This window comes from Falco cherrug, chromosome 4, assembly GCF_023634085.1.
Source record: "Falco cherrug isolate bFalChe1 chromosome 4, bFalChe1.pri, whole genome shotgun sequence".
Lineage (NCBI taxonomy): Eukaryota > Metazoa > Chordata > Aves > Falconiformes > Falconidae > Falco > Falco cherrug.
Window position 1 is genome coordinate 89,897,875 of NC_073700.1, and position 24,879 is coordinate 89,922,753.

A 24,879-nucleotide genomic window follows, 5' to 3' on the forward strand; every position below is an offset into this window, starting at 1 on the left:
CACAGGAGCTGGTGCATATAAACTTGTCTTTGGATCCGGAACGAGAGTCACTGTTAGGCCGTGTAAGTCTAACACTGCTCCTCTGCTTTCTGCCTTCTTTGAGACCTTTCTTGGGGTGGCTGAGAGCAGCAGTGTGGCTGGGTGCTTGGTCAGTTATGTGTGACCATATTTAGTGACAGGTTTTGTTTGAAGGGAATGTGCCGGATTGGCCCAAACCCACCCTTCTTGCTCTCAGTTTGGCTGGGACAGTCAAAGTGGCCACACGCCTGTTCCCAAAAGTCCCTGCTGTCCCGTGGGGAGGTTATCCTACGCCACTGCTTCCAGCGGGGTTTGTGTTGAGGTGGGAAGCACAGTCACCCTGCTGCTGCCCCTCTGAGCATTGGCAGGGTGTGCAAAGGCTTGTGGAGAGGTGCTGCTTCTCAAATGGCTTGCTGGGCTTTTTGTTATGGAAGGAAATGCTGTGTGACTATAGCTCTGGCTCTGACAAGCTGACCTTTGGCTCGGGGACCAGGCTGTCCATCCAACCCAGTGAGTGTGCAGCTTTCTTGTGTGTCCTTTGTCAAAAGTGCTTGAGTGTCCACTGGAGCACCCTGTAGATATCCTTGTTGTATCTGGGTCACCTTTCACAGGGGAAGGAGAACACAGGTGCTATTTCAAGGTGCTCTCATGCTAGAAAGTGTTTCCAGGTGGAGGATTTCTGATATTTGGGGAAATGTGTCCTGAGCATGGTGCTCCAGGCTGCTTTCAGCCTAGGTGAGGTGTGGACAGTGAAAGAAGGGACCTCATGTGGCTGAGCAGATAGCCAGAAGGAGGAGGACCCTGAAAAAAGCCAAGAAAGTGCAATTACACTGCATTGAACAACTCTGCAGAAATGTAGCAGGTTTTCACTTTAGTGAGTGTCCTACTTGCCCAGGGTATAAGTGAAACTGCTGCCAGTACCGGTCAACTAGTGGAGGTGTCACCAGCTGGGAAGTAACCCTCTGGGAATCTGTAAAGTGCTCTGCTGTCCTGTCAATGGCTTCAGATTCACTTTTGGCTCAGGTACTAAAGTCACCGTCTTGGCAAGTAAGTGAGTTAATGCCTACATATTGCCATCTCACCCAAATATTCTGTCTTAAGGCTGTGCTCCAGCAACAGCACAGGGCAAGCATATAGGAAAGGAAAGGTAAACTGAACTCTCTGGGGAAGCTTAGGTTATTGATAAACCAGAAAGCCAAGAGCAAGAGTGTCCTTTTCCTCCTTTGCACAACAAACCAAGACCAAGCTGTTTTGGCAGTCTGTCCAGAAAAGTCACTGTGCCAGTGAATGACTGCTATTGCCCAAGCGGCCTAAGAAAGTCATCCCTCGGTTTTTATCTTTCCCTCCTCTCTGTGTTGTGGTTCCCAAAGCCAATGCTGTCTCCCATCCAAGGAGTTTGTCCCACCCCTTGCAAAAGGAAATTGCGGGATGGTAGAAGAGTAGGCCGAGCCTTGGGTTCTTGTTAGGTTGTGTAGCACTGTGTGACCAGCAATGTAGGAAAACTGCAGTTTGGGCCAGGGACGAAGCTACACGTTCTGCCAAGTATGTTTTCTTCTCCTGCTTCTCCGCTTTATGCTGTCTCCTCTTCCTGCATTCCTACTTTTAGCCAGCTCAAGGCCAAAAAGAGAATTCAAAGGCATAAGGGAAAGAAGACACAGAGGATTTGTTTTTCCTAGCCTTGGCATGGCTGGGCAAAGGCTTGTGGAGAGGTGCTGCTTCTGCAGCAGCTTGCTGAACTTTTTGTTATGGAAGGAAATGCTGTGTGATTATGGTTCTGGCACTGGCAAGCTGACCTTTGGCTCAGGGACCAGGCTGTCCATCCAGACCAGTGAGTGTGCAGCTTGCCATTGTTCTTCCATATGCCTCTCTTGCAAACAGGGTGTTTTTATATTCTTCCTTTTGTGTTAACTTTGCACACCTGAAATGCCTTCTCTCCCATCACAGGCTCTGAGAATGCTTTCAGATGTAGTCTTTAATGAGGTTGTGGCTGGACAGAGGAAATCTCAGCCTGAGGTCTTCACAATTTTTGGAGAAGTGTCAGCTGTGCCTTTCTGGAAAGGTCCTTGTCAGCCAGACTAATGGCTTCCTTGCTATGGGAGATGTGAGCGTTTGTGTAATGACTTTTGTTGCTGCATCAGTGGGAACAGGTATCACCTTTGGAGATGGGACAAAGCTAAGTGTGAAGCCTTGCGAGTACTGTCAAAGCTGCTTTTTAGCCTGCAGGGCAATGCAGAAGTGTATGCAGGGCATAAATTTTGGGAAGCACTCCTGTGAGGTCACATAACCCTGTGCCCTCTCTGTGGGAGTGTAAAAGCTATGAGCTGCTGTGAGATGAGTGGGAGGCAGGACAGGAGGTTTGTCTTTGGGGAGTGTAGAATGCTCTTAACAAAGGCACCTAAGGGCCATGAGATTGAGAAACGAGATTGAGAGAAACTTGTGTGTTTTAACAGTTGCTGTTGTTGTTGCTGGGTAGCGCTGGCTGCTGCTAAAGAGGATCAAAGGCAGTGCTGCAGCCCCTATGGGCAAGGGGAGTGTTGGAGGAAGAGCAGCTGTGTGTTAGCCTTGGATGTGTGTATGATGCTGCTGTAGCTGAGGAATTTGTGATTTCCCTTGTCTTTCACCATTTTTCCATGCTCTGCCAGGAAAGGCAAATGTCCACCTCTTCTACAGGTGATGTTGTTTCCTTTCTGCTAGCTGTGGGGTTCTTGTAAAGCTGGCTGTGGCTGTGGCAATTTGCAGGGTCAGGTCTTGGCAAGCTCACCTTTGGGCATGGAACCAGACTTTCTGTCCAACCCAGTAAGTAGCTATGTGTTAGCTGTCTTTCATTGTACCCCAAAGGAGCTTCTTGTTCCCACCCCGCCCTCGATCTCTATGGGGAATCTTCTCTTATTTACTGGAACAAAAGCTCTGTGTGGGTTTTGGTAGTGGGTGTGTGACTGTGTGATTTCAGCACCCACTTGGAAAGCTGCTTTGGGGAATGGGACACAACTGATGGTCAAACCTGGTAGGTAGAAACCCAGCCTGAAGGAGTGAGGATAGGAAAGTCACATGCCTTACTTGGAAAAAAACCCCAGCTGAGCTCTGCTGGAAACTGCTCCGCACGGGGATGCAGTGTGTGTGTGTGTGTGTGTGTAAGTGTTTGTGTGTGAGATAGAGCAGCCAGAACCAAGGAAGAGTTTTTGAAGGTGTGCAAGTGAGTCCAGGGGCAGATCTGTGCTTTCAGGGTCAATTTTTTAAGGGCTGAGAGGGAAGTTGTGATTATAATCCTGCATCTTTCCTCTAGATGGAATAAGGATGCACTCAGGGGTCATCTTTGTCAAAGCTGGAAGGGGTGACCGGCTGTGACTGGTGTTAAAGAAATGCCCAGTCAGCAATGCACAGCTGGGGAGGAACAAGCTAGTGCAGGGCAGACGTGATTTACAGGGTTTTTGTTGTGAAGACAAGCACTGTGTGACTAATTACGGCAACCAAGTCACCTTTGGAGGTGGAACTCAGCTAAGGATAAATGCCAGTAAGTTCCAAAGCCTTTTCCTGCTCCACTTGGTGGAACAGTTTTCTGGTCATGAGTTAGCAACTAAAGTGGAGGGAGACTGGTTCAATCTGTGGGACTCTTTGCTTCGCTTTCTTTGGTAGCAGCAGAGACCTTGATTCAACAAGGCTGTGAATTTACCCCTTCCACTTACTCCTGCCAGCTCCTGTGCTCTGCCTGTCACATAAGCAGACTGGGGTCCTGAATCCTCTTGTTAATACAGACAAGTATTTTGCACCATGGCCATCTGTACTTGTGAAAATTGGGGTGGGTTGCTGATGGTTCTGTCGAGCACAGCCCTGGGTGCTGTTTTTTTTTTTTTTTGCTCTTTCCAAAGCAAAGGTTTTCCTTTGCTCTGCTGAAGAAAGATCAAATTAATAACCCTCTTGTTTGCACCAGAATCCCATTTGTGATCTCTCCTGTAGATGAGATTCTCATGAGATTACTGGTGGTAGTGCTTCAACTGCTGTTGCATTACTGTGGTGGTAAGAGTTGGGAGTGTGCGGACTGTAACTGTTACAGCTGCAGTGAGCGATGGCTTTCCTGCCACTCGTACAGCAGATCCAGACTTTCTGCTGCTTGAAGTTTAGGCAGCATCATTGATTCAAACACGAACTTGTGGTGGTAACCTAAAGTGTAGTTTGAGTCCAGGTCAGCAGATTCCTCTTGTCCAGAAAATTTACTAGCTCAGGAGACACAAACAAGAATTCCTTGGTGCTGGGAACAGCTTAGGTTGTTTGGGTGACCAGGGAACAGGTGTCCAGCTGTGACATGCTTCTCCATAGGGCACCTGTCAGACCTGCACACGGTGCAAACCCAGGTATTCCTTGATGTCTTTCTGATCGCTCCTTGCCAAGGCTGCAGTTGCTCTTGGATTCAAATGCCTGGTGTTGATGGGAAGGAGCTGATCTCACAGAGATTAGTGGTAGAGTTACTGGCATGAGAGATGATTATTTTTGCTGGGGTGTGAAGGACTTTTTTGAATGCAGGGAACTTGAACCTGCTGCTGGGGATATGGACATGCTTGGTTGTGAAGCACAGTGAGTAGACCTGCTGCCCAGCTGCTGGTATGTCTTGCTCTTTGTTATCCCAGTCCACCCTTTCCAGCTCCCTGAGCACTTACCTTTACCTGAATGGAACGTGCTTGTTCCTGGCGCAGTGGGCAGCAGGCTTTCCAGCATCTCTCTTCTTGAGGTTGTGGCTCTTCAGCTATGGGCTTACATGCCACCTGCTTTCCTCCAGGACAGCTTTGGCTTAGGGCAGAAGCAGAAGGCCTTCACAAATGGTGTTTGTACCCATAGGTCCAATGGTGATCATGTCAGGCTGGTCAGAATTGCCATTGCTCTCAGTATGCCCGGGATGGACAAAGTGGCCATACACCTGCTCCCACGTGTGCCGTGGTGAGGCTGTCCTACACCACTGAGCCTCAGCAGGGTTTGTGTAGCAGTGGGAAGCACAGCCACCCTTCTGCTGCCCCTCCGAGCCTTGGCAGGATTGGGCAAAGGCTTGGGGAGAGGTGCTGCTTCTCAAATGGCTTGCTGGGCTTTTTGTTATGGAAGGAAATGCTGTGTGATGTTGGCTACGGCAACAGCAGGCTGACTTTTGGCTTAGGGACCAGCCTGTGCATCTATCCCAGTGAGTGTGCATCTTTCCTGTGCGTTCTTTGTCAAAAGTCCTTGCCGGGTGTGTCCTCATTTCAGGACGTAGCTGACTGTCAGTGACAATCAGTAGAATTTAATTGGGACATGGGGAACCAGCTTTGCCAAGTTGTTGGGAAGGTTTTTGTTGAGAGAGGAAATGCTGTGTGACCACAGGAGCTGGTGCATATAAACTTGTCTTTGGATCCGGAACGAGAGTCACTGTTAGGCCGTGTAAGTCCAACACTGCTCCTCTGCTTTCTGCCTTCTTTGAGACCTTTCTTGGGGTGGCTGAGAGCAGCAGTGTGGCTGGGTGCTTGGTCAGTTATGTGTGACCATATTTAGTGACAGGTTTTGTTTGAAGGGAATGTGCCGGATTGGCCCAAACCCACCCTTCTTGCTCTCAGTTTGGCTGGGACAGTCAAAGTGGCCACACGCCTGTTCCCAGAAGTCCCTGCTGTCCCATGGGGAGGTTATCCTACGCCACTGCTTCCAGCGGGGTTTGTGTTGAGGTGGGAAGCACAGTCGCCCTGCTGCTGCCCCTCTGAGCATTGGCAGGGTGTGCAAAGGCTTGTGGAGAGGTGCTGCTTCTCAAATGGCTTGCTGGGCTTTTTGTTATGGAAGGAAATGCTGTGTGACTATAGCTCTGGCTCTGACAAGCTGACCTTTGGCTCGGGGACCAGGCTGTCCATCCAACCCAGTGAGTGTGCAGCTTTCTTGTGTGTCCTTTGTCAAAAGTGCTTGAGTGTCCACTGGAGCACCCTGTAGATATCCTTGTTGTATCTGGGTCACCTTTCACAGGGGAAGGAGAACACAGGTGCTATTTCAAGGTGCTCTCATGCTAGAAAGTGTTTCCAGGTGGAGGATTTCTGATATTTGGGGAAATGTGTCCTGAGCATGGTGCTCCAGGCTGCTTTCAGCCTAGGTGAGGTGTGGACAGTGAAAGAAGGGACCTCATGTGGCTGAGCAGATAGCCAGAAGGAGGAGGACCCTGAAAAAAGCCAAGAAAGTGCAATTACACTGCATTGAACAACTCTGCAGAAATGTAGCAGGTTTTCACTTTAGTGAGTGTCCTACTTGCCCAGGGTATAAGTGAAACTGCTGCCAGTACCGGTCAACTAGTGGAGGTGTCACCAGCTGGGAAGTAACCCTCTGGGAATCTGTAAAGTGCTCTGCTGTCCTGTCAATGGCTTCAGATTCACTTTTGGCTCAGGTACTAAAGTCACCGTCTTGGCAAGTAAGTGAGTTAATGCCTACATATTGCCATCTCACCCAAATATTCTGTCTTAAGGCTGTGCTCCAGCAACAGCACAGGGCAAGCATATAGGAAAGGAAAGGTAAACTGAACTCTCTGGGGAAGCTTAGGTTATTGATAAACCAGAAAGCCAAGAGCAAGAGTGTCCTTTTCCTCCTTTGCACAACAAACCAAGACCAAGCTGTTTTGGCAGTCTGTCCAGAAAAGTCACTGTGCCAGTGAATGACTGCTATTGCCCAAGCGGCCTAAGAAAGTCATCCCTCGGTTTTTATCTTTCCCTCCTCTCTGTGTTGTGGTTCCCAAAGCCAATGCTGTCTCCCATCCAAGGAGTTTGTCCCACCCCTTGCAAAAGGAAATTGCGGGATGGTAGAAGAGTAGGCCGAGCCTTGGGTTCTTGTTAGGTTGTGTAGCACTGTGTGACCAGCAATGTAGGAAAACTGCAGTTTGGGCCAGGGACGAAGCTACACGTTCTGCCAAGTATGTTTTCTTCTCCTGCTTCTCCGCTTTATGCTGTCTCCTCTTCCTGCATTCCTACTTTTAGCCAGCTCAAGGCCAAAAAGAGAATTCAAAGGCATAAGGGAAAGAAGACACAGAGGATTTGTTTTTCCTAGCCTTGGCATGGCTGGGCAAAGGCTTGTGGAGAGGTGCTGCTTCTGCAGCGGCTTGCTGAACTTTTTGTTATGGAAGGAAATGCTGTGTGATTATGATTCTGGCACTGGCAAGCTGACCTTTGGCTCAGGGACCAGGCTGTCCATCCAGACCAGTGAGTGTGCAGCTTGCCATTGTTCTTCCATATGCCTCTCTTGCAAACAGGGTGTTTTTATATTCTTCCTTTTGTGTTAACTTTGCACACCTGAAATGCCTTCTCTCCCATCACAGGCTCTGAGAATGCTTTCAGATGTAGTCTTTAATGAGGTTGTGGCTGGACAGAGGAAATCTCAGCCTGAGGTCTTCACAATTTTTGGAGAAGTGTCAGCTGTGCCTTTCTGGAAAGGTCCTTGTCAGCCAGACTAATGGCTGTAGCAATGTAGCAGAAATTTAGTGAAAACCTCTTACTTGCCTAGGGTGTAAGCGAAACTGGTGCCAGTACAGCTAGTGGAGGTGTCACCAGCTGGGAAGTAACCCTCTGGGAATCTGTAAAGTGCTCTGCTGTCCTGTCAATGGCTTCAGATTCACTTTTGGCTCAGGTACTAATGTCACCGTCTTGCCAAGTAAGTGGGTTAATGTCTGCATATTGCAATCTCATCCGAATGCTATGTTCTAAGGCTGTGCTGTGTCTTGGTGATAAAAAGAAAAGGCTAGTTGAAATGTGTAGTACTGATTGAAATACTCTTGTAGTTCTTGCACTGGAGAAAAAACCTACCTGTATATAGAAATCTGGACTGATAGGAAGGTGGGCTTCATCAGTTACTCACACCCTAGAATGTGTTCCTGTTTTTATTCCCATTTCTTTTTGCCATTCCAGTACAACAGTGGCTTGGGGCAGGGATCATAAAGGAGTAAGTTCTTCTCATCTTTGATACATGACATGACTATAATCCTGCTAGTTATTCCCATGTATTTGAACATGGGAAAAAGTATTTGGCAAAAAGAGGCTAGAGGAGATCTGTGGAAACCTATATGAGTATTTAAAGCTTCTTGCAGAGCCGGATCCATGACTGACTTTATCCAAGCCCTCCAACACACACTGAGGTTGCTGGATGAAAAGGACCATTTTGTAATGTCCTGTCACATAGTGCTATTACTGGAGGACAAAGAAAACTCACATGGGGAATTGGAACCAAATTTCATGTTACTCCAGGTGAGCTGTCTCTTCTCTGAATCAAGCTGGACTTAGTATAGATGGTATTGTACTCTAGCTTCAAAAGTAAGTGTAGTGGCTTTGTGGAGCAATTTGGGATTTTTTTAGTATTCCCTGGAAAGAAGTGGTAGATTTCCTATTTGACCAATGTGTACCAGCAAAGTGTCCATCCTGCAGAAAGGAAGCAATTGGAAAGTGAAAAAAAAGTGAAATACAAGAACAGAGATGTGTGTGTATGGGGAAAATATCTAGCGGTCTTTAGTGAATGGTGCCAGTTTGGATTTGTCAAGGATGGAGGTGGAAAGGGAATTGCCTTGTGACCCTTCCTTGTGGTATTACTGAGACTGATGTGCAGAGAGGAAAAAGAATAAGCAATGGATGTGGAGGTTAGACGTAGTGCATTGCAAGCCTGTGCATGCAGAATTGTGGGATTTCCTTGAGAATGTTATTCAGGTGCATTGGGGTGGATAGGAGTGTACAAAGGTTTTTGCTATGGCAAACAACACAGTGTCTATGAATGTCTACCAACTTACGTTTGGACGTGGAACGAGGCTCACAGTAAAACCAAGTAAGATTTCTGAGATTTGGGACAATGAGCTGTTCAGTGGAAAAATTCAATCCACCCAAAGTTAATATTTGCTGGGAGAGTAGCAAAATGCAGTTCAGAAGCAGGCTGTTACTAAAAAATGGCAACAGTGATCTCTTGGTTACTATAGTATCTGCTGGGTATTGTAGAACAGGAGAGAGGGTCTACAGAGCAATGATGGAAATTAAACATGCTGTGGAGAGAAGACATAAAAATTGATAACTTCAGTAGGTGCATGCAACTGGGTTTCCTATTATGAGTAGCTTCATGCTTGCAGCATTGTCTATGCAAGCTCAGTGTTCTCTTTTCCTTCCACAAGTTTTAATAAACTTGTTTGGAGTAGGAACTAATCTTATTTCTCCAGACCTGTGAATTTTGCAAGTTAGGTAAAGGCCTAACTATTGGTTAGATACACTCAGGCTTGAAAAATAGTCACAGAAAACTCTGTAGTTTATATCTTCCTTTCATCTGGAATAAAATTATGAATAAGAAAATCGGTCCCTAACTTTAAAGGGGGGGGCGGTTCTGATAGCTGCTTGGATTTGGAGATAAACAATCCAACAACTGAAGGAAAGAAAATAAAATCCTTTGAAAATTGTGAGTATAATCTTTCCTAAGAAAGATTATTCCTAAGAATTCCTAAGAAACTTTCATGAGAATTTGAATCAGAAACCTCAAGCAAAAATTTTCACTACTTCAGTAATAAAATTTTCAGCCAGAATTGTAGATTCTTCAGAAGATTTTTTGCTTTCAAAAAACCCAATAGTTAAGAAAATAAAAGACTCTTAGAAGACTGCCAGAATAATTTTTTCCCCCATTGGAAGAGAGTGAAAGGAATTGTAAATGCTTCCCCTGTGGCTTAGATGTTGTGTCTGCTTTCCCAGAAATTAAATCCCATTTTCTTTTTGTGACGGACAGCAAACTGAATTGTGGTCTAGGTTTTGCAGAAGAATGGGAGAGAGGTGTCACTGGTGCTTGGATATTTTTTGCTCATTAACTAATGAATTAACTATGGTCTTGTCTTCCTTTTAATTTACAAACTCTTCAGGGACAGCAGTCTTTTATGGTAGACTTAAAGGAAGGATGCTGGGCTTTACAGTAACAGTGGGTGAGGTTTTGATGCACTGTGCCCAAATCTCTGTTTTTCTATGAATGCATTTTCCCATTATGTATGACGTACTTTACAGAACATTCCACAGGCTAAGCTAGTTTTTATCATGCAAAACTAGCTACTGCAGACTGGGACATTTGTACACTCCTGGCTCAATTAACCAAGTTTGGCTACAACTGGTTTCTCTTTGTGGTTTGGTGGTGTGGGTTTTTTGGTGGGATTTTTCTTCTTGTTTTTCCATTTACTAGCTCAGATGCAAAATTCTCTGAATGCATGGCCTCAATTCAGGTTCTGATATTTGATATTTCTTCATTATTTTTTTCAGCCTTTCTCACAATAACCATACTATTCAGGTCCTTCTGGTATCTAAGGCAACTCAGGTTCTCTGTGGCTCTGGATAATCAAAAACGGACTATATAGTGCACTTACAGAGTCCTTGCTTTTGTGTGTGTAACTGTATAAACATTAGTGATGAACTTGTGTTGCTGTAGAAGACCTAGTTCTGGAGAAAGATGGAAGGGAGATTTCTGTTGTGTTCTAAAGCACTGTGCAGACTTTGGAGCATGTGACAAGCTCATGTTTGGTAGTGGCATCCCTCCACAAAGTGGACCTAGCAAGAATTAATGCAGCATGAAGTGCAGCCTGCAAAGGAGGGTGGACATTCCAAGAGAATAGAGCAGAAAGGTAACACAGACTGGTGAGATGCAACAGCAGCAGTCAGAAAGCTTCTAAACACTGTCTGAAAAGTTGTGTATGTGCACACTGATTGACAGATGCTGCTATTGTGTGGAGACAGAGGAAAGAATCAACAGAGTACTAACTAGGTGGTGGACAATAGCTAGACTAGTGAGTATCAGGAATTATGAAGCAAGCAATGGAATGTGGCTGAAGGAAGTGGTTTTTTTCACTATATGTGCTGTGGAGGTAGCCAAAAATGTTGGTTAGATTATTCCAATAAGAATCTTGCATTGCCATGTTCTCAAGTCTTAATCCAGTACATGGGCACACCAGTGCACCATTTTGCAAAGCATAGTGTCACAGTGTAAAACTGTGGGTTATGGCAAGCTTACATTTGGAGCTGGAACCAAACTCACGGTTTCTCCAGGTATGTCTGACTTCTTAAATGAGATTCCTCTTGGAACTGTTTCTTTCACTTTGCAAGTTATTTTGCCTATTTCACCACTCCACAATATGTTAGGGATAGGACTATAAATTTTCAACTAATATAAGAGCAAGTGATTTCCATGGCTGCATATGTATTTTCCCCTCCCTGTTTCTGATGATGAACTAGCCATAGCAGAAGTGTTACATCTGCAAGAGGATTTTTCTTGGAAGGTTCACAGGAATTGGGCTCCTAAATCAGAAACCTTCATGTAGAGGAGAAGGAAAGGGAAATCGGGAAAGCCAGCATGGGCCAGCAAAATGCAGAGTGATGAGACTAGTCTCATAAAGCTGTAGCAGGTAAAAAGGACTTTTCGTGAATCTTACGTGACTGCTAATATTTTAATATAAAAAGACTCTTAATTGTATGCAGATGCAAAATATAAGCTTGTATTGGGTCTTTGGACTCCTCAGTAAAGTTATAATGATGGGGGGGGGGGGGGGTGTTCCGTTGTATTATGAGGCATTATATACATACTGGAATCTCAGGAAGCAAGCTTATCCTTGAGAATGATCACAGAATCACAAGTTTGTGAACACAGCCAGCTAGTGCTGAGGAGTGTGAAATTATCTTCCCTTCAACATCTATGTGAAGCTTGGAGCACATTAGAAGTGAAGCTCTGAAATTGTTGGAGAACAGTGTGACAAGTCTTAAAATCTAGGGGTGGAATAAATACCCAGACAGAGGGGAAAGAGGTAGAGAAGTAAAGTTCATTACTGAAGGACTTCTGTGGAAAGATGGAAAGGTGACCCTGACCACAAAATAATTTTCTTTGAATGAAAAAGCATGAAAAAAATGTGTGATTTGACAGTTACTGCCACAAGTGTTTGAAAAAAAAAAATCCCCCCAAACCCCCATGACTCTTCCCCTTGGAAAAGGGAAAGAAAGTAAGGCAGATCCTGAAATACCGATGTTTTTTTGTAAATATATCAATTTTTCTGAATTTCTTAAGAATAATTTCAGAAGCATTAATACCTAAATGCTTTGGGTTTACTTTTGAAAAATAATGTTTCCATTTCTTAAAATGGCAATGATTGTTAAAATAATTTCAAAATAATTGCATACTGAAAGTTAAAAACCACAGCAATATAAAGAAACTATTCATTCTGAATACCTCTGAGGAAATTCCTCATATTTCAAATGAGCCTCCTGGCCCTGTTCAAAAGCATCTGAGAAAAAGAAGAATCTCAGATTTATAAGAAGCTGTCAACAAGCCAAAGGAGCTATAAATCAAGGCTCTGCCTAAGTTCATTTACATGTCCCTAAATTTACTATTATGGTCATGTCTGTATTCGACAGCTCCAGATCTCACTTTGGCCACACTGTAGAACCTAAGAGCTTCCTGAATGTATACGGAAAACTTACTGTTTAATGGCAGAACAAGCAGTGGTCTTCCTCCCTCAAAGAAATTGCATACCAAAAAGTGTGCTTTCTACTTAAAAGCAGAACGGCAAATTTGTTCTGGAATCACTCTTGACTAATTCAGATGGCAAATCCAAGACAGTGGGACGATGGAGTTTGTATTATGCTATTGATCACTAGGTGAGCTGTGAAGTTATAGTAAATAAACTGATTTTTGAGAGAGGAAACTGACTGGCAGACTAAATAAACAAGGAATGAGGTGAAGAATAGAACTTGTGATGTGGCTTTCTGGAAGCAATGGGATAAATATGATGGAGGAGAATATTAAGGAACAGTTGTTTGGAAGTTTGAAAGATGCAAAAAAACACATGAAAAGAAAGTTAGTTGGAAGAAAAATCCTAGATAGATGGATCTGTCTAATCTAGAGATAAATAGGATTTCTTTTGGTGGAGTTTTTCACTGTTGAAGGCTCCATTCAATAACACTCTGGAAATTGTAGAGGCCTGTGTTATTGTGTGGCTTTGGAGGTAGTTACAAACTCACATTTGGATCTGGGACGAGACTTCTGGTTTCTCCAGGTACATTTATCCTGATTTTTTGCCTAATTTGCGAGATTGGTGTGGATACACACCAAGATATGGGAAATGGCAGCTGTCAAAGTCATAGTAGCCTGACATCTCATCTTAACCAATGGAATTTTTTCCATGGCAGCTGTCCAAGCAGTCTTCCTTGAGGTAGCTGCTGGTAAGCATGTGCTTTCAGTGCTTTTCCATCAACTGCATTCCTGTGATAAACTAAGACAAAGCCTGGTTTTGCTTTTCTGTCAAGTAAGTAATGTGGAATTGTTTTCTCCTAGGGGTAAATGCATGCCACTTCCATTGGACTCAAGCAAAGAAATGCATGATATAAATGAAAATGCATTGAAATACCAGAATGGCTATGCCCTGGTTTCAGCTGGGATAGAGTTAATTTTCTACTTAGTAGCTGGTACACTGCTGTTTTGGATATAAGATGAGAACGATGTTGATAACACACTGATGTTTTAGTTGTTGATAAGCAGTGCTTGCTCTGAATCAAGGACTTTTCAAGTTTCCCATGCTCTGCCAGTGAGCAGGTGGACAAGAAGGTCGAAGGGAGCACAGCCAGGACAGCTGACTCAAGCTAGCCGAAGGGATATCCGTAACACAGAACATCATGCTCAGCATCTAAACTGGGTGGGGTGGGGTGGGGGGTGTGTTGGTTAGGAGCCGCTGATTGCTGCTCAGGGACTAGCTGGGCATTGGTCAGCAGGTGGTGAGATATTGTACTATGCATCACTTGTGTTTCTTCAGTTTTCTTCTCTTTTTGTTATCTCCCTTTTCATCAGAAGGAGGAGCAGGAGTAGTAGTATGTTTAACTTTTTCAGTTATTAAGCTGTTTTTATCTCAACTCATGGGTTTTACCTTTTTCTGATTCTTTTCCCGATGACATCAGGATGGGAAGTGAGTGAGTGGCTGCATGGTACTTTGCTGGCTGGAGTAAAACCATTACAGGCTATATATAATATATTGCTGGACATGAGCCATCAATGTGCACTCACAGCCCAGAAAGCCAACTGTATCCTGGGCTGCATCAAAAGAAGCATGGCCAGCAGGTTGAAGGAGGCATTTCTGCCCCTCCACTCAGTTCAGGTGAGGTGTCCAGCTCTGGAGTCCTCAGCACAGAAAAGACATGGACCTGTTCAAACAAGTCCAAAGGAGGTCCAGGAAGATAATCAGAGGGATGGAACACCTCTCCTATGAGGAAAGACTGAGGGAGTTGTTGCTGTTTAGCCTGGAGAAGAGAAGGCTCTGGGGAGACATTACTGCAGCGTTTCCATACTCAAAGGGAGCTTGTAAGAAAAATGGGGACAGACTTTTCTGTCTGTTGCAATAGGACAAGGAGTAATGGTTTTAAAATAAAAGAGGATAGATTCAGATTAGATATTAGAAAGATTTTTTTTATGATGAGGGTGGCGATGCACTGGAACAGGTTGCCCAGAGAGGCGGTAGAAACCCCATCCCTGGAAACATTCAAAGTCAGGTTGGACAGGGCTGTGAGCAACCTGATCTAGTTGAAGTTGTCCCTGCTTATTACATGGGGATTGGTATAAATGACCTTTAAAGGCCTTTTCCAACCTAAATCATTCTATGATTTTGAAAATACCCACTTATGGTGATTATCACCATTTTAGCTGGTTTTTTGCTTGTAGCAGAATCCCACCAAGGAACAGTATGCTTCGTTTTGGTATTAGTGTTGGAATGGGAGTTGGCTGCCTTTTATCTGGTTTGTCTGATGTACAGATACTATATTATCTACAATATTGCAAGTGGATTCTGTTCACGACTGGGACTTGAATCCAGAGTTACTGCGCTGTCGTAGCTGCAAGGCCATACTTAATGCTTACTTCTGCTACTGCATATCTACGTAAGTGAGGGTATAGGAATCCTGACAAGAGTTAGAAGGCTCAGATTGTCTTTACAACTGCCTGAGAAGCTCTAAGATCTAGAGAGGATTACAATGTGCCAGTGAAACGTGTAAGGAGATAACTGTAACCAAGATCAAAGGGGTTCTTGCAAAGTTTTCCTGGGTCATGTGAATTATGGGGGTGGAAAAGGATACAAGCTGGCATTAGGAAAAGGAACCTTAATGGTGGTCAAGCCAGGTGAGTAGTAAATGGTGAAACATTGAGGAGGAAACTTGCACTGGAAGGCAGCGGCCCTAACTACACAGTACAGTGAACAAGAATTTTAGGTGATGTTGCAGATGGAAAAGCAGATTGTTCCTAGGACTGCCCTGCAAGGTGTAATACACAGTTGTAACCAGTGAATGAATGAACATTCTGTTCCTGATAATTTTCTAGTAGAGTTCTTTGGTACTTTGATGGTGACTTAAATCAATGTGTTTTGTCAATGCTGCCTTAAGTTATTCCCTGCTCTGGAATGTCTGTTGACCTGGTTGTCATGCATTGCAATAACCTGTCTACATTTTTGTAGAGACTGACACCAGTGTGTCAGTCAGGGTTATACGAAACTCACATTTGGAACCGGGACGCAACTTCTTGTTACTCCAAGTACGTTTGAGCTTTCTGTTTGGTATTAAGACTAGGACTTGCAAATAATTTTTTCCTTGGGTAGATGGACTAGGGATTTTTGTGGAAGGATGTTTCAACTTCTTTTCAGCTTCCTTTAACAAAAACCAGTTGGAATAGAGATGCTGTCTTGTAATCCAAGTAGTGCTTGGCTATGGTGTGGCAGTGACGCATTGCAGGAAAGAACTGCTAGAAAAAATGGTAATGTTCACACAGGCTTAACAGTCATGGCATGGTGCAGTTACAGTCATGGCATGGTGCAGTCACACATAGAATGCTGCAAACAGTTCACACATGGTTGAATGCTACACAAACAGTTTAGCACTTTCATAGAGTTTCTGTCTTTTAAAGTTTTCGGACTTGATTTTTGCATGTTTAAATGCCATAGAGAGTGGATTTTTAAACTCAGCCTAAGAGCATATGTCATGATATTTTGGTTCATAAATCCAGAAATGAAGTCCCCTACTATATCTATAAAAACTGATGTTACAGGGTGAGCAGTCAGGAACTAGAAAAATTGTATTTGGAAGGGGAGCTACAATTGTGATGTATGGTAACTCCTTTCCTTTCCTCAGTTATATTTTAAAATACTTTAGAAACTTGAAAAGATGATATGAAATTTCAAATATCTTTGTGTGTCATCCTCTGGTAGACAGCTTTCTCACATATTTTGGATGAGGAGCCATTGGAATATGCAGCTGGTAGGCAGGAATTTATTGCAATGGCTTCTTGTTGAGCGGGAAGCCGAAAGATACAGTACATCTGTGTTTGGAAGAGGGACTAGATTTAACGTCAACCCAGGTGAATAAGATTTGGAGCAGGATGGGCTATGAAGGTATGAGAGCAGGAAGAGTGTCCACTGGTTAGTCTTTCTGAATAGGTCTACCTTTAGGGAGAATGAACATAAACACTAGATGATGAGTGGAGGAGTTAAGGCTGAAAGAAAATGAACCCAGGATTATTTATCAGCAGAGTGCTTGTGAAGATGGAGCAAGGAGATTTGGAATAGTGGGAAATGAGACAGCATCATTGACACTTAGGTTCATGATGCTGGCATATCAACTTCTGAGTCTTGGTGGACAGTAGTAGTGTTTTGCCTTAAATTGAGGGGGGGGGGGGGGGGCGAAATTCAGAGATACCTCTGGTTCATGGTTAAGTCTTAGTTTCACACTGCATTGTGAAGAAATTTTCCAGGTGGCTTAGACTAAAGTATTTGCATGATTCAGACTGAGGTGAGTGGGAATCTGGAGCTAGGAGAGTAATTTTTGGAAATGGCACAAATCCCAAGTAAGTAATCTAATTAAATATACCCATTAAATAGACTGATCAGGAAAGAATATGATTTTGCTGTGAAACAGACATCTACATCTGAGGCAATTCCTCAACTGTAAGATCAAAAGTTCTTCTGCCTTTTTGCTATCAACATAAAAATTACCTTCCACTTTTTTTTTTTTAGACTAGGATTTTAGATTGATTCTTTTGAATGCTTTTTTTCTTACTCATTAAACAAATGTGGCTGGTGTGGGGTTTTTTTTGTTTGTTTGTTTGTTTTTTTGGCTGGTGCTACATGAATAGCTAATCTCTAATTCAGAAAGTTTCTTCTTTTTTAGTTCACATTGTTTGAATTGAGGGTTGGACTAAATGACTTTTAAAGTCCCTTCCAACTCAAACCATTCTAAGAGTTTATAAATTTTTTCCTAGAAACTAAAACTGTGGCATATAAAATTGAAAACTTGTTCTGGAAATGTAAAACCCACTCTGATTCTGGAAGAAAAAGCATGCAAAGGTATTTTGTGAAAGTGACAGAGGTTCTCAGGAGGTTCATGAGCAACCATTTCAAGTCTTTTTGTTTCCAGACAATGGTTAGATAAATGGATTAAGCCATCTCATTCACCTGTGAGCTTTAAAGGGTGGATTAGATAAGCAGAATTGTTCATTCTGATCCCCCAAAATCTTTCTTTAACATTGTTGACAGGAGCAGCAAAGGAAATCATAGTAAATCTTTCCTGCAGTTTAGGTGATGCATGAGTAAATCTCTACATGAACACAAATAAGGCATTGTTTCCCACTATGAAATGTAAGGAAACTTAATCTCAACTTTTCCTTAATGTGGACACATGCTATAAGCTCAGAATTTATCTTGTTTTGATACTAGAGAACTATTTAGTCCATTGAACACTTAATTTCTCCTTATATACTGGGTATTTTCCTCTACTAATTCAGCTTTAGTCTTGGTTCAGCTAGAAATCTTCCTCTTTAAAGGTTTGTGAGAAAGGCCTTGGATGGTTTTTGTGGTTTGACTTCCTCAAGTGTAATTACAGAGGCAACAACAAACATATTTTTGGGATGGAGACCAGAATGATGCTTGAACCCTGTAAGTGAAGCAATATACTCACATTTGCAAATATTGAATCTCTGTGCAGTCTTTGTGCTTCAGATGACTTAGCTGATGCTGCACTAGGATCTGGCGTCTTTTATCTGAATGCCTCCAGACACAAGCACTGGAAGTCTTGAGAAAGGTTCAGATACCAAATGTGGACATCTAGCCTTGCGGCTGACATCCTATCATCCATGCAGGGCCAGCAGATTTCACAAAAGACCTCTGGTAGAGCTTTTGGAACCTCCATTGGAGGACAGCTGGAAGACATCACTAAAGTGCTTGTTAAGTCATTAGAGTTGCTCCTTTATGGTCAGGATTAGCCTGTATGAGTATGTGAGGGGGCATATATTTCCTCTGAGTTGGGCCATAGCTCCAGATTTACTCTAGCCATGGAATACTGTGTCTCAGGTTGAGGAATGGTAAAAGGATCAAAGACCCCTATCACACCAATTCCAGTCTGACCAGAGATTCAGAGTTTGCTTTGGCAGGAATGGAGAATGAGAGAAATCTCTGTGTAATACAAGCTGTTAAACCACTTCAGGATTACTACTGCAGCTTGTTTGGAAAAAAAGCCGTATGTCTCAGTCTGATGTTGGAACAGACTTCTACTGCTGTCTCCCTGAAATCAGACTCTGGAATTGGCTTCCTCTGTAGACTGGTCAGGAATAGCATTTCAACAGCTCCTGTTCTTCATCTGGAAGATATCCTTCAGTAAAGATGAAATTAGGCAGGGTGGACAGCTAGGAGTATCATGATTTACTTCTCAGTCTTTCCTGCAAATACCTATCTTTTTTTTTTCTTTCTTTCCTGCAAATACATAGTCATAAATATCTATACAGTATCTCCAACACATCCGCCAACTCATTGAGACAGAATAATAGGAAACATAGGTCACAGTGCTGTGGTCGTAATAGCTGATATTTACCAAGACTATCTGCAGACTTTCAAAACAGTGTGCAAATATGCAAAGGAATTTACCAGAAAAAGACTCTAGTACCAGAACAAAGCCAGCAGCCACTCTGAGCAAGAATGAGAAATGAGTATTTTGCAAAACAGATGGTGCTGAAGCTGCCTGAAAAACACAGAACTTGTATTTTTATCTGCTCAAGATACAAGCACTGCACAGATTGAAAGGGAGAAAAACACCTTAATTTGGAGAAAGGTAGATAGGTAGCTTCTCAGAAAGCATCATACTCATTATGAGAGAGAAGCAGAACAGCTCTATCAGTTCCTCCTCTTCTGTTTCATATCCATGTACTCCACGACAACGATGTACCCTGGTTTATCTGTACTTTATACAGGGATCTACCATCAAGCTTTTAATCTGCTCCTATCTTCCTCTCTCTAACAGACAATCACTGAAATCTATTTCTAAAACAGTAACTGGGAGTATGGGACGTGAGGAGTGGGGTTGAGGGAGTCAGAACGTACATTAGGCCATATCCTGTGTAGTTTAGAAAAAGACAATCTCATCAGGTTTTTCAAAGCCAGGACAAAGCTGGGATAGGTGAACTGCAATTCAGAAGGGCCAGAGAATGAACCATTAGGCTTTGTGGATTAGTTTTTTTCTGAGATCATACTAATAAAGAAGTATGGCTATTTCTCTGAGGTGCTGACAACTGGCAACTGAGCAGATGAAAAGCACTTACCTCAGTAATAGAAATAGGATCTTCACTTGTATAAGATATTGAGACACTTTCTAAAAGCCAAGATTTAGTCCAAACTGTCTGCATGGGAAGAAATTCAAATTTCTTCTTCTGAGAGATATGCGGTCTTTAGTATTTCTAAAATATAATAATTTCTACAAAATAATAAAATACAATTTTAGTATTTCTACAAGACCCTATACAATACGCTACAATACACTACTTCTCAGTGCGGTGTGTGAACAGGGACAAAGCAAATATTAATCTAAACTCTCAATCCTACATGATAACACTTTGTTAGTTTATAAATGTGAACTGAAGCTCCGGTTCAAACCTGTGATTGTGAAGTCAAATGGAAAATGCAGCCAGAGGGGTGCTGAGAGCCCCAAATCTGCATCTTGACTACAGTATGTTTTTAATGATATTTCATCTGTTCGTTGTTAGAGCACTGCAATGCACATGCCATTTTACTATTACACATGAACAAAGATTTAGGAAAGCACCTTTTCAAAGAATAAGACTTCAAGAGCTGGACAAGATGAAATGTATGCTTAAAGTATAAGTTTACAAAGCTAAATGCGCATAAAAGAATTTAACCACAGGTAGCGTTTTGATATGTGTGGAAAATCCTAGTCTGACTTGCTAGCAGATTTGAAGCAAGAAAACAGAAATAGATGCCAGGTGTCATATCTGCAGCCTTTAGTTCCCCAAACACCTCTTTTACAAGGTAAAATCTAGTAAAAAAAAATCTTGCACCACTGTCAGATGGTGGAACATAATGAAACATTAATCTGTTTTGTCTTTCTTTCCCTAAATACAACCATGTGTTCTTTGCAGTGGCTTTCCTAGCTTTCTCCCATAGGAACAAAATTAGCTAAACTGCTGGTAAATGTGGACATCCTTAAGACTTAGTAGTTTATCCACAGTCCCGCAGGACAGGCAAAAGAAGTGGAAATTTGAATGTCAGTGGTGGATTTGACTACACATTTGCAGAAAAGGCAGAATGTCCCTGAGCTGCTCAGTTCTTTCCAGACACATTACATGTCATTGTAGCAGTGAAGCAAGAGTGCTCTCTGCCCATTACACACAAGTCCTGGATGCACCCCAGACAAGATCCAAAAGGAAGCCAAGGCTGCAGAGCAAAGTGGACTGAGCTGTTACAGAGAGGGATGACTAGGTTAGATATGGACATCTAGAGTGTGGGTGCCCACGTGAGTATCATTTGAGATGTTCTAGGGATCTTGCCTGATGACTTTCTCTGTCTCACAATATAAATCAACATAAGTCTCATGTAGCTCTTGCATCATCTGCTGTGGATGCCTTGGTTCTCTAAAGGTGTCCTAGTACAAGATCCCTATGACCAGGCAACTTCCCACCGGAATCATGCAAAAACCTCACATAAGTGTCTGTATATTAAATTGAAGTAACTATGACTGTGTACTCTCATCTAATGCCTCTTCTCCATTTTCAGATGTTACACCATCTCCTTCGGTATACAAGCTGATCTCTAAAGATGATGAGGATTTGGAAATGTGCCTTATCACAGATTACTCCCCTGGAAAGCTTAAAGGGACTGATAAGCAGACAAGTGCTGTTGTGGAGGTGACAACATCTGAGAGCAAACCAGAAGCGAGCTACCTGTCAACGTACTGGGCCAAGAAAGATAAAATGTGGTGTGGTGCAAATCATGAGGGCTTTGGAGAACTGGAGGCTGAGGATCCTGAAAGTGGTAATGGCATTGTTGGATGTGTGTACATGGCTAAAGTACTCTGGTGTCTGTGCTATTAGTATGAGCATGACTTGTTCACGTCTCCCAATCCTGCAAGCAATGCTGAATTATGCTTCCACACTCCAGAGGAATCTTGCCTTGTTGCTCTCTTTTGCCTTCCTCCTTGATGGAAACAAGATTAAGGGTCAAGTAGACTGTCACAGCAGAGAGATCTTAAAATCACACTATGGGGATTAAAAAGCTTGAAATTCCTTTGTCTGATGAGACACCAAAGTTTAATTAGAACATATGTTATGCTTGTCCTGAAAACAGCAGAAATGGGTGTTTATGGGAGGGTTTACTGGCCAGAAACTCTAATCCAGCCCTTCTAAGTAGAGGTAGCTCTATGAACTTATGAAGAAGTACCTTTCTGTTATTAATTAAATTTATTGTTACTATCTGCAGGTGCCAGCACTGTCTGCGTTACAGGGATATCTCTACACTTCAGGACAGGTATGTACACAGCATTTTAGGAGTAAACTTGACCTGATTAGAGGAAATGTCTCCCCAGGTTTTTGCTAATGTTCCTTGTTTGCAGAATTCCTGTTGGAGCAAAAAAATCAGACTGGAAATTTCCAAAAGGGCCCAACAGGCTTTAAACATCAAGGCTGAAAGTCATTGGGTTAATGTAGTCTTCCGGATCTGAGCTGGTAGTTTTATGTGACCAGTGTAGCCAGTGCCTACCTGCTTATGCTAGGACCAGCCAAACAACTACACCCCATCACATAATGATTTAAGGTACTGATATGAGTCAGCCTTGCTGGATGTTTGTCTGCATTTCACACTTCAAAAGCATTGTTTTTATTTTTGGTTGTACAAGCACCTAATAAACAAGGTGGTTTCTCCAGTGTGTGCTCAGAAGCAGGGTTGCAGTAAAGATACTGTGCACCTCAGCAAGCTTTGCTGCAGCTCATGGCTGTGGGAGTATACTAGCCAGTGCTGGAGCCTAAGCAATTGCGGTTCCTGCTAGTTCAAAGGAGCTGAGCCTGCCTTTGCACTTGCCCTGTTTGCATAATAGCTGTACTTTTGCAAACATGCAGCCTTGCTGAGAAGGAAACAGCCAAATGTTCACAAAATACCACTTCAGAAAAATACTCATCAGTAATTTGGCTGATTTGATCAGTCATTTCAGACAATTTGTCAAAAAGAAACATAAAGTGACTTTTTGATGACATCTCCCTTCTTCCCCAACATAGATAAATGTATTTTCAAATGAAAATGGCTTTGCAATTTAAGATTAATAGAAAAACCAAATAGACTTCGTGTTCTTTGAATAAAATGTTGAATAACTTGTTTTCTCCTTGCCCATCTTAAAAAATTTTAGGGAGACGGAGGAGGGATGCCTCTAGCATCCTGGGTTCATAATACTCTGTAATTAGATCAGCTAGATGTTGGCAGACTTGCATATTGGATAATTAAGTGGCTATTGAATGAAAACCTGGCCCTTGAAACATGAGCTGGAAGAAATTAAAGTCTATCAGTCAGAGAGTCCTGCTCACTGTCTCATTAGCCTTCCCACTAGCTGACTCAATCATGCAAAATGGAACAGCTTCATTAAGAAGTGCTTTTAAATCTGTCTGGAAGTGAGGATATCTCAGTGAGGCTGTCCTGTGACTTTCATTCTTTATTACTTTTACAGATGAAAATCTGAACATGTTGTCCTTATCACATCTGAGCCTGAAAATAATTTTAATGAAAGTAATAATTTTTAATGTGCTGATGACGATGCTTATGCGGAAAAAAAAGTGAGTATGCACGGGGATGGTAAGACCTCTGACAGAAAACATCTCAATCAGTTCATTAGCTATGATGTTTCTTCTCTCTGTAGTAACTGTTTGTGCAGTCTATCCATATACCTTATGTCTACCAACAGTAAGATGCCTCTGCTCCTTTGGCCATATCACTGGTTTTGCACACCCCTCAAGTCTGTATACTTTTCCTTATCCACCTGCAAATTTAACTTTCTTCTTCTTTCTAGACATCTCTTTCATCTATTTCTACATCCACCTCTTCCCTTGTCTGCATTCATCCATCAGGTTCATCCCCTGACATCAGGGAGTTTGATGTTTATTGACTTTAAGACCTCAGACCTAATATATTAGTTTTAGTGCAGTGTCTCTTTCTCCTCTTTCTATTGTGTAGACACTTCAGGTCCACAACTGTGTAGCTGCGACTGTATCCCAAATAATGACTTTAAAATACTTTTATTTTTTTAACAGGAATGAAAGTAACCAGATGGTGCAGTCCTGAGGTACCAAAAATACCTGCTAAAAAATCCTTACCAGAGCATCGTGTACAAGAGGGAACACAGGCATTCCTGTTGCAAGGGATATCACTTGCTTTTTCTGTGTATCTTGCCAGCCATTGTAGTCTAAATCACTTTATTTGCTTTGTTATAAAACTACTCAAAAATAAGCTTTAAATGTTCAGCATTCTGCTCCCCAAGATGCCTGACTGGTTTAGCATGACAATACCTCTTTTTGCATGAAGCATAGTTTGCTGTAACTATAAATTGCCAAACATTATTACTTGCATTAAAATTACACATGATTTCTGCTCGGGACGGTGTTTTTTATTGAAAACTGCAAGCTAAATATCACTTGAATGTGAATTTTTCAACTCTTGGTAGCTTGCAGGTATGCAGGTATTAGTGTAGCCCCACAGACACCATTTCAGTTGCAAATGAAACACTCTGAAAAGCAAAGGGAGGCTTGAGGGGCTAGGAACCATGTCCTGCTATCTTTTGCTAGATCGGAGCAAGGTATCCTCCCGCAACCCCCACCCGGCAAGATATGCTACTAGGTCTCCAGAAGTCCTGAATTTCCTGAATTCAGTGAAATTCTCATTTCATTATCACCAAACAAAATAACGTTTTAAAGTATTTTTTAAAGTTTATCTGGCCTTAAGATTTTCTGAATTTAAACCAGCTTAAGATTTGGCTTTGGTTTAGTAAAAACGCAAACTACTTTTATTCTTTTTGTTTAACAACCTTAGATTTCCCAATTTCTTTTCATACTCATTGCATAAAACTATACTGAAATATCTACCTGTTCATGCGTACACATCTTGGAAATAGTGCATGCATATGAAATTTGTACATTGTTAATTCTTGAATTGTACTAGCAACCACACTGATGTCTTGGCATTTCTTTAGGCCTTTGGCTGTGATCAAACAATTCTTATAAAAAATAAGAAACTTATTTGTCTTTTCCATCTGTAGTTTGAGGAACTTGTTTTACCCTTCAGATGAGCTTTAGGAATGAGACTGGCTTTTGGGGTGAAGGAGGGAAGGGGCATCCAGACACTGCTCTTCAGCATGACTTGGACCCCAGCACTGGATCCACTGCCGGGACAGGGAATAGCTACAAAGTCCCTTTCCATGACATCCTTGCTGTGTCTGGGTGATAATAGCACGGCTGGCTTGGAGAGAGGTGAATGGAGCAGAGAACTTCTCCAAGAGTAGACTCTGTGCTATGTGAAGATAATGGTAAAATATGGCTTCCCCACAGTAGGAG

At 42.6% G+C, this 24,879-nt stretch overlaps 1 protein-coding gene across 4 annotated transcripts in view; it reads left to right on the plus strand.

The window, feature by feature from the left end:
- The window catches only part of LOC102051873 (T cell receptor alpha chain MC.7.G5-like), an 88,580-nt gene extending 64,655 nt beyond the window's left edge, over nucleotides 1-23,925 (plus strand). Inside the window, exons 3-7 of one of the 4 annotated variants that reach the window (XM_055710496.1) lie at nucleotides 1,771-1,846; nucleotides 21,068-21,325; nucleotides 21,770-21,817; nucleotides 23,004-23,109; nucleotides 23,584-23,925. In XM_055710496.1, coding sequence (XP_055566471.1) covers nucleotides 1,771-1,846; nucleotides 21,068-21,325; nucleotides 21,770-21,817; nucleotides 23,004-23,109; nucleotides 23,584-23,614 — 519 coding nt within the window. In that variant the 3' untranslated portion in view covers nucleotides 23,615-23,925. Of the gene's footprint in view, nucleotides 1-1,770; nucleotides 1,847-3,462; nucleotides 3,530-5,106; nucleotides 5,183-15,488; nucleotides 15,553-21,067; nucleotides 21,326-21,769; nucleotides 21,818-23,003; nucleotides 23,110-23,583 lie in introns of all 4 variants that reach the window. The other 3 variants (XM_055710498.1, XM_055710497.1, XM_055710499.1) reach the window with 3 other exon arrangements.
- The last annotated feature ends 954 nt before the right edge of the window (nucleotides 23,926-24,879 follow it).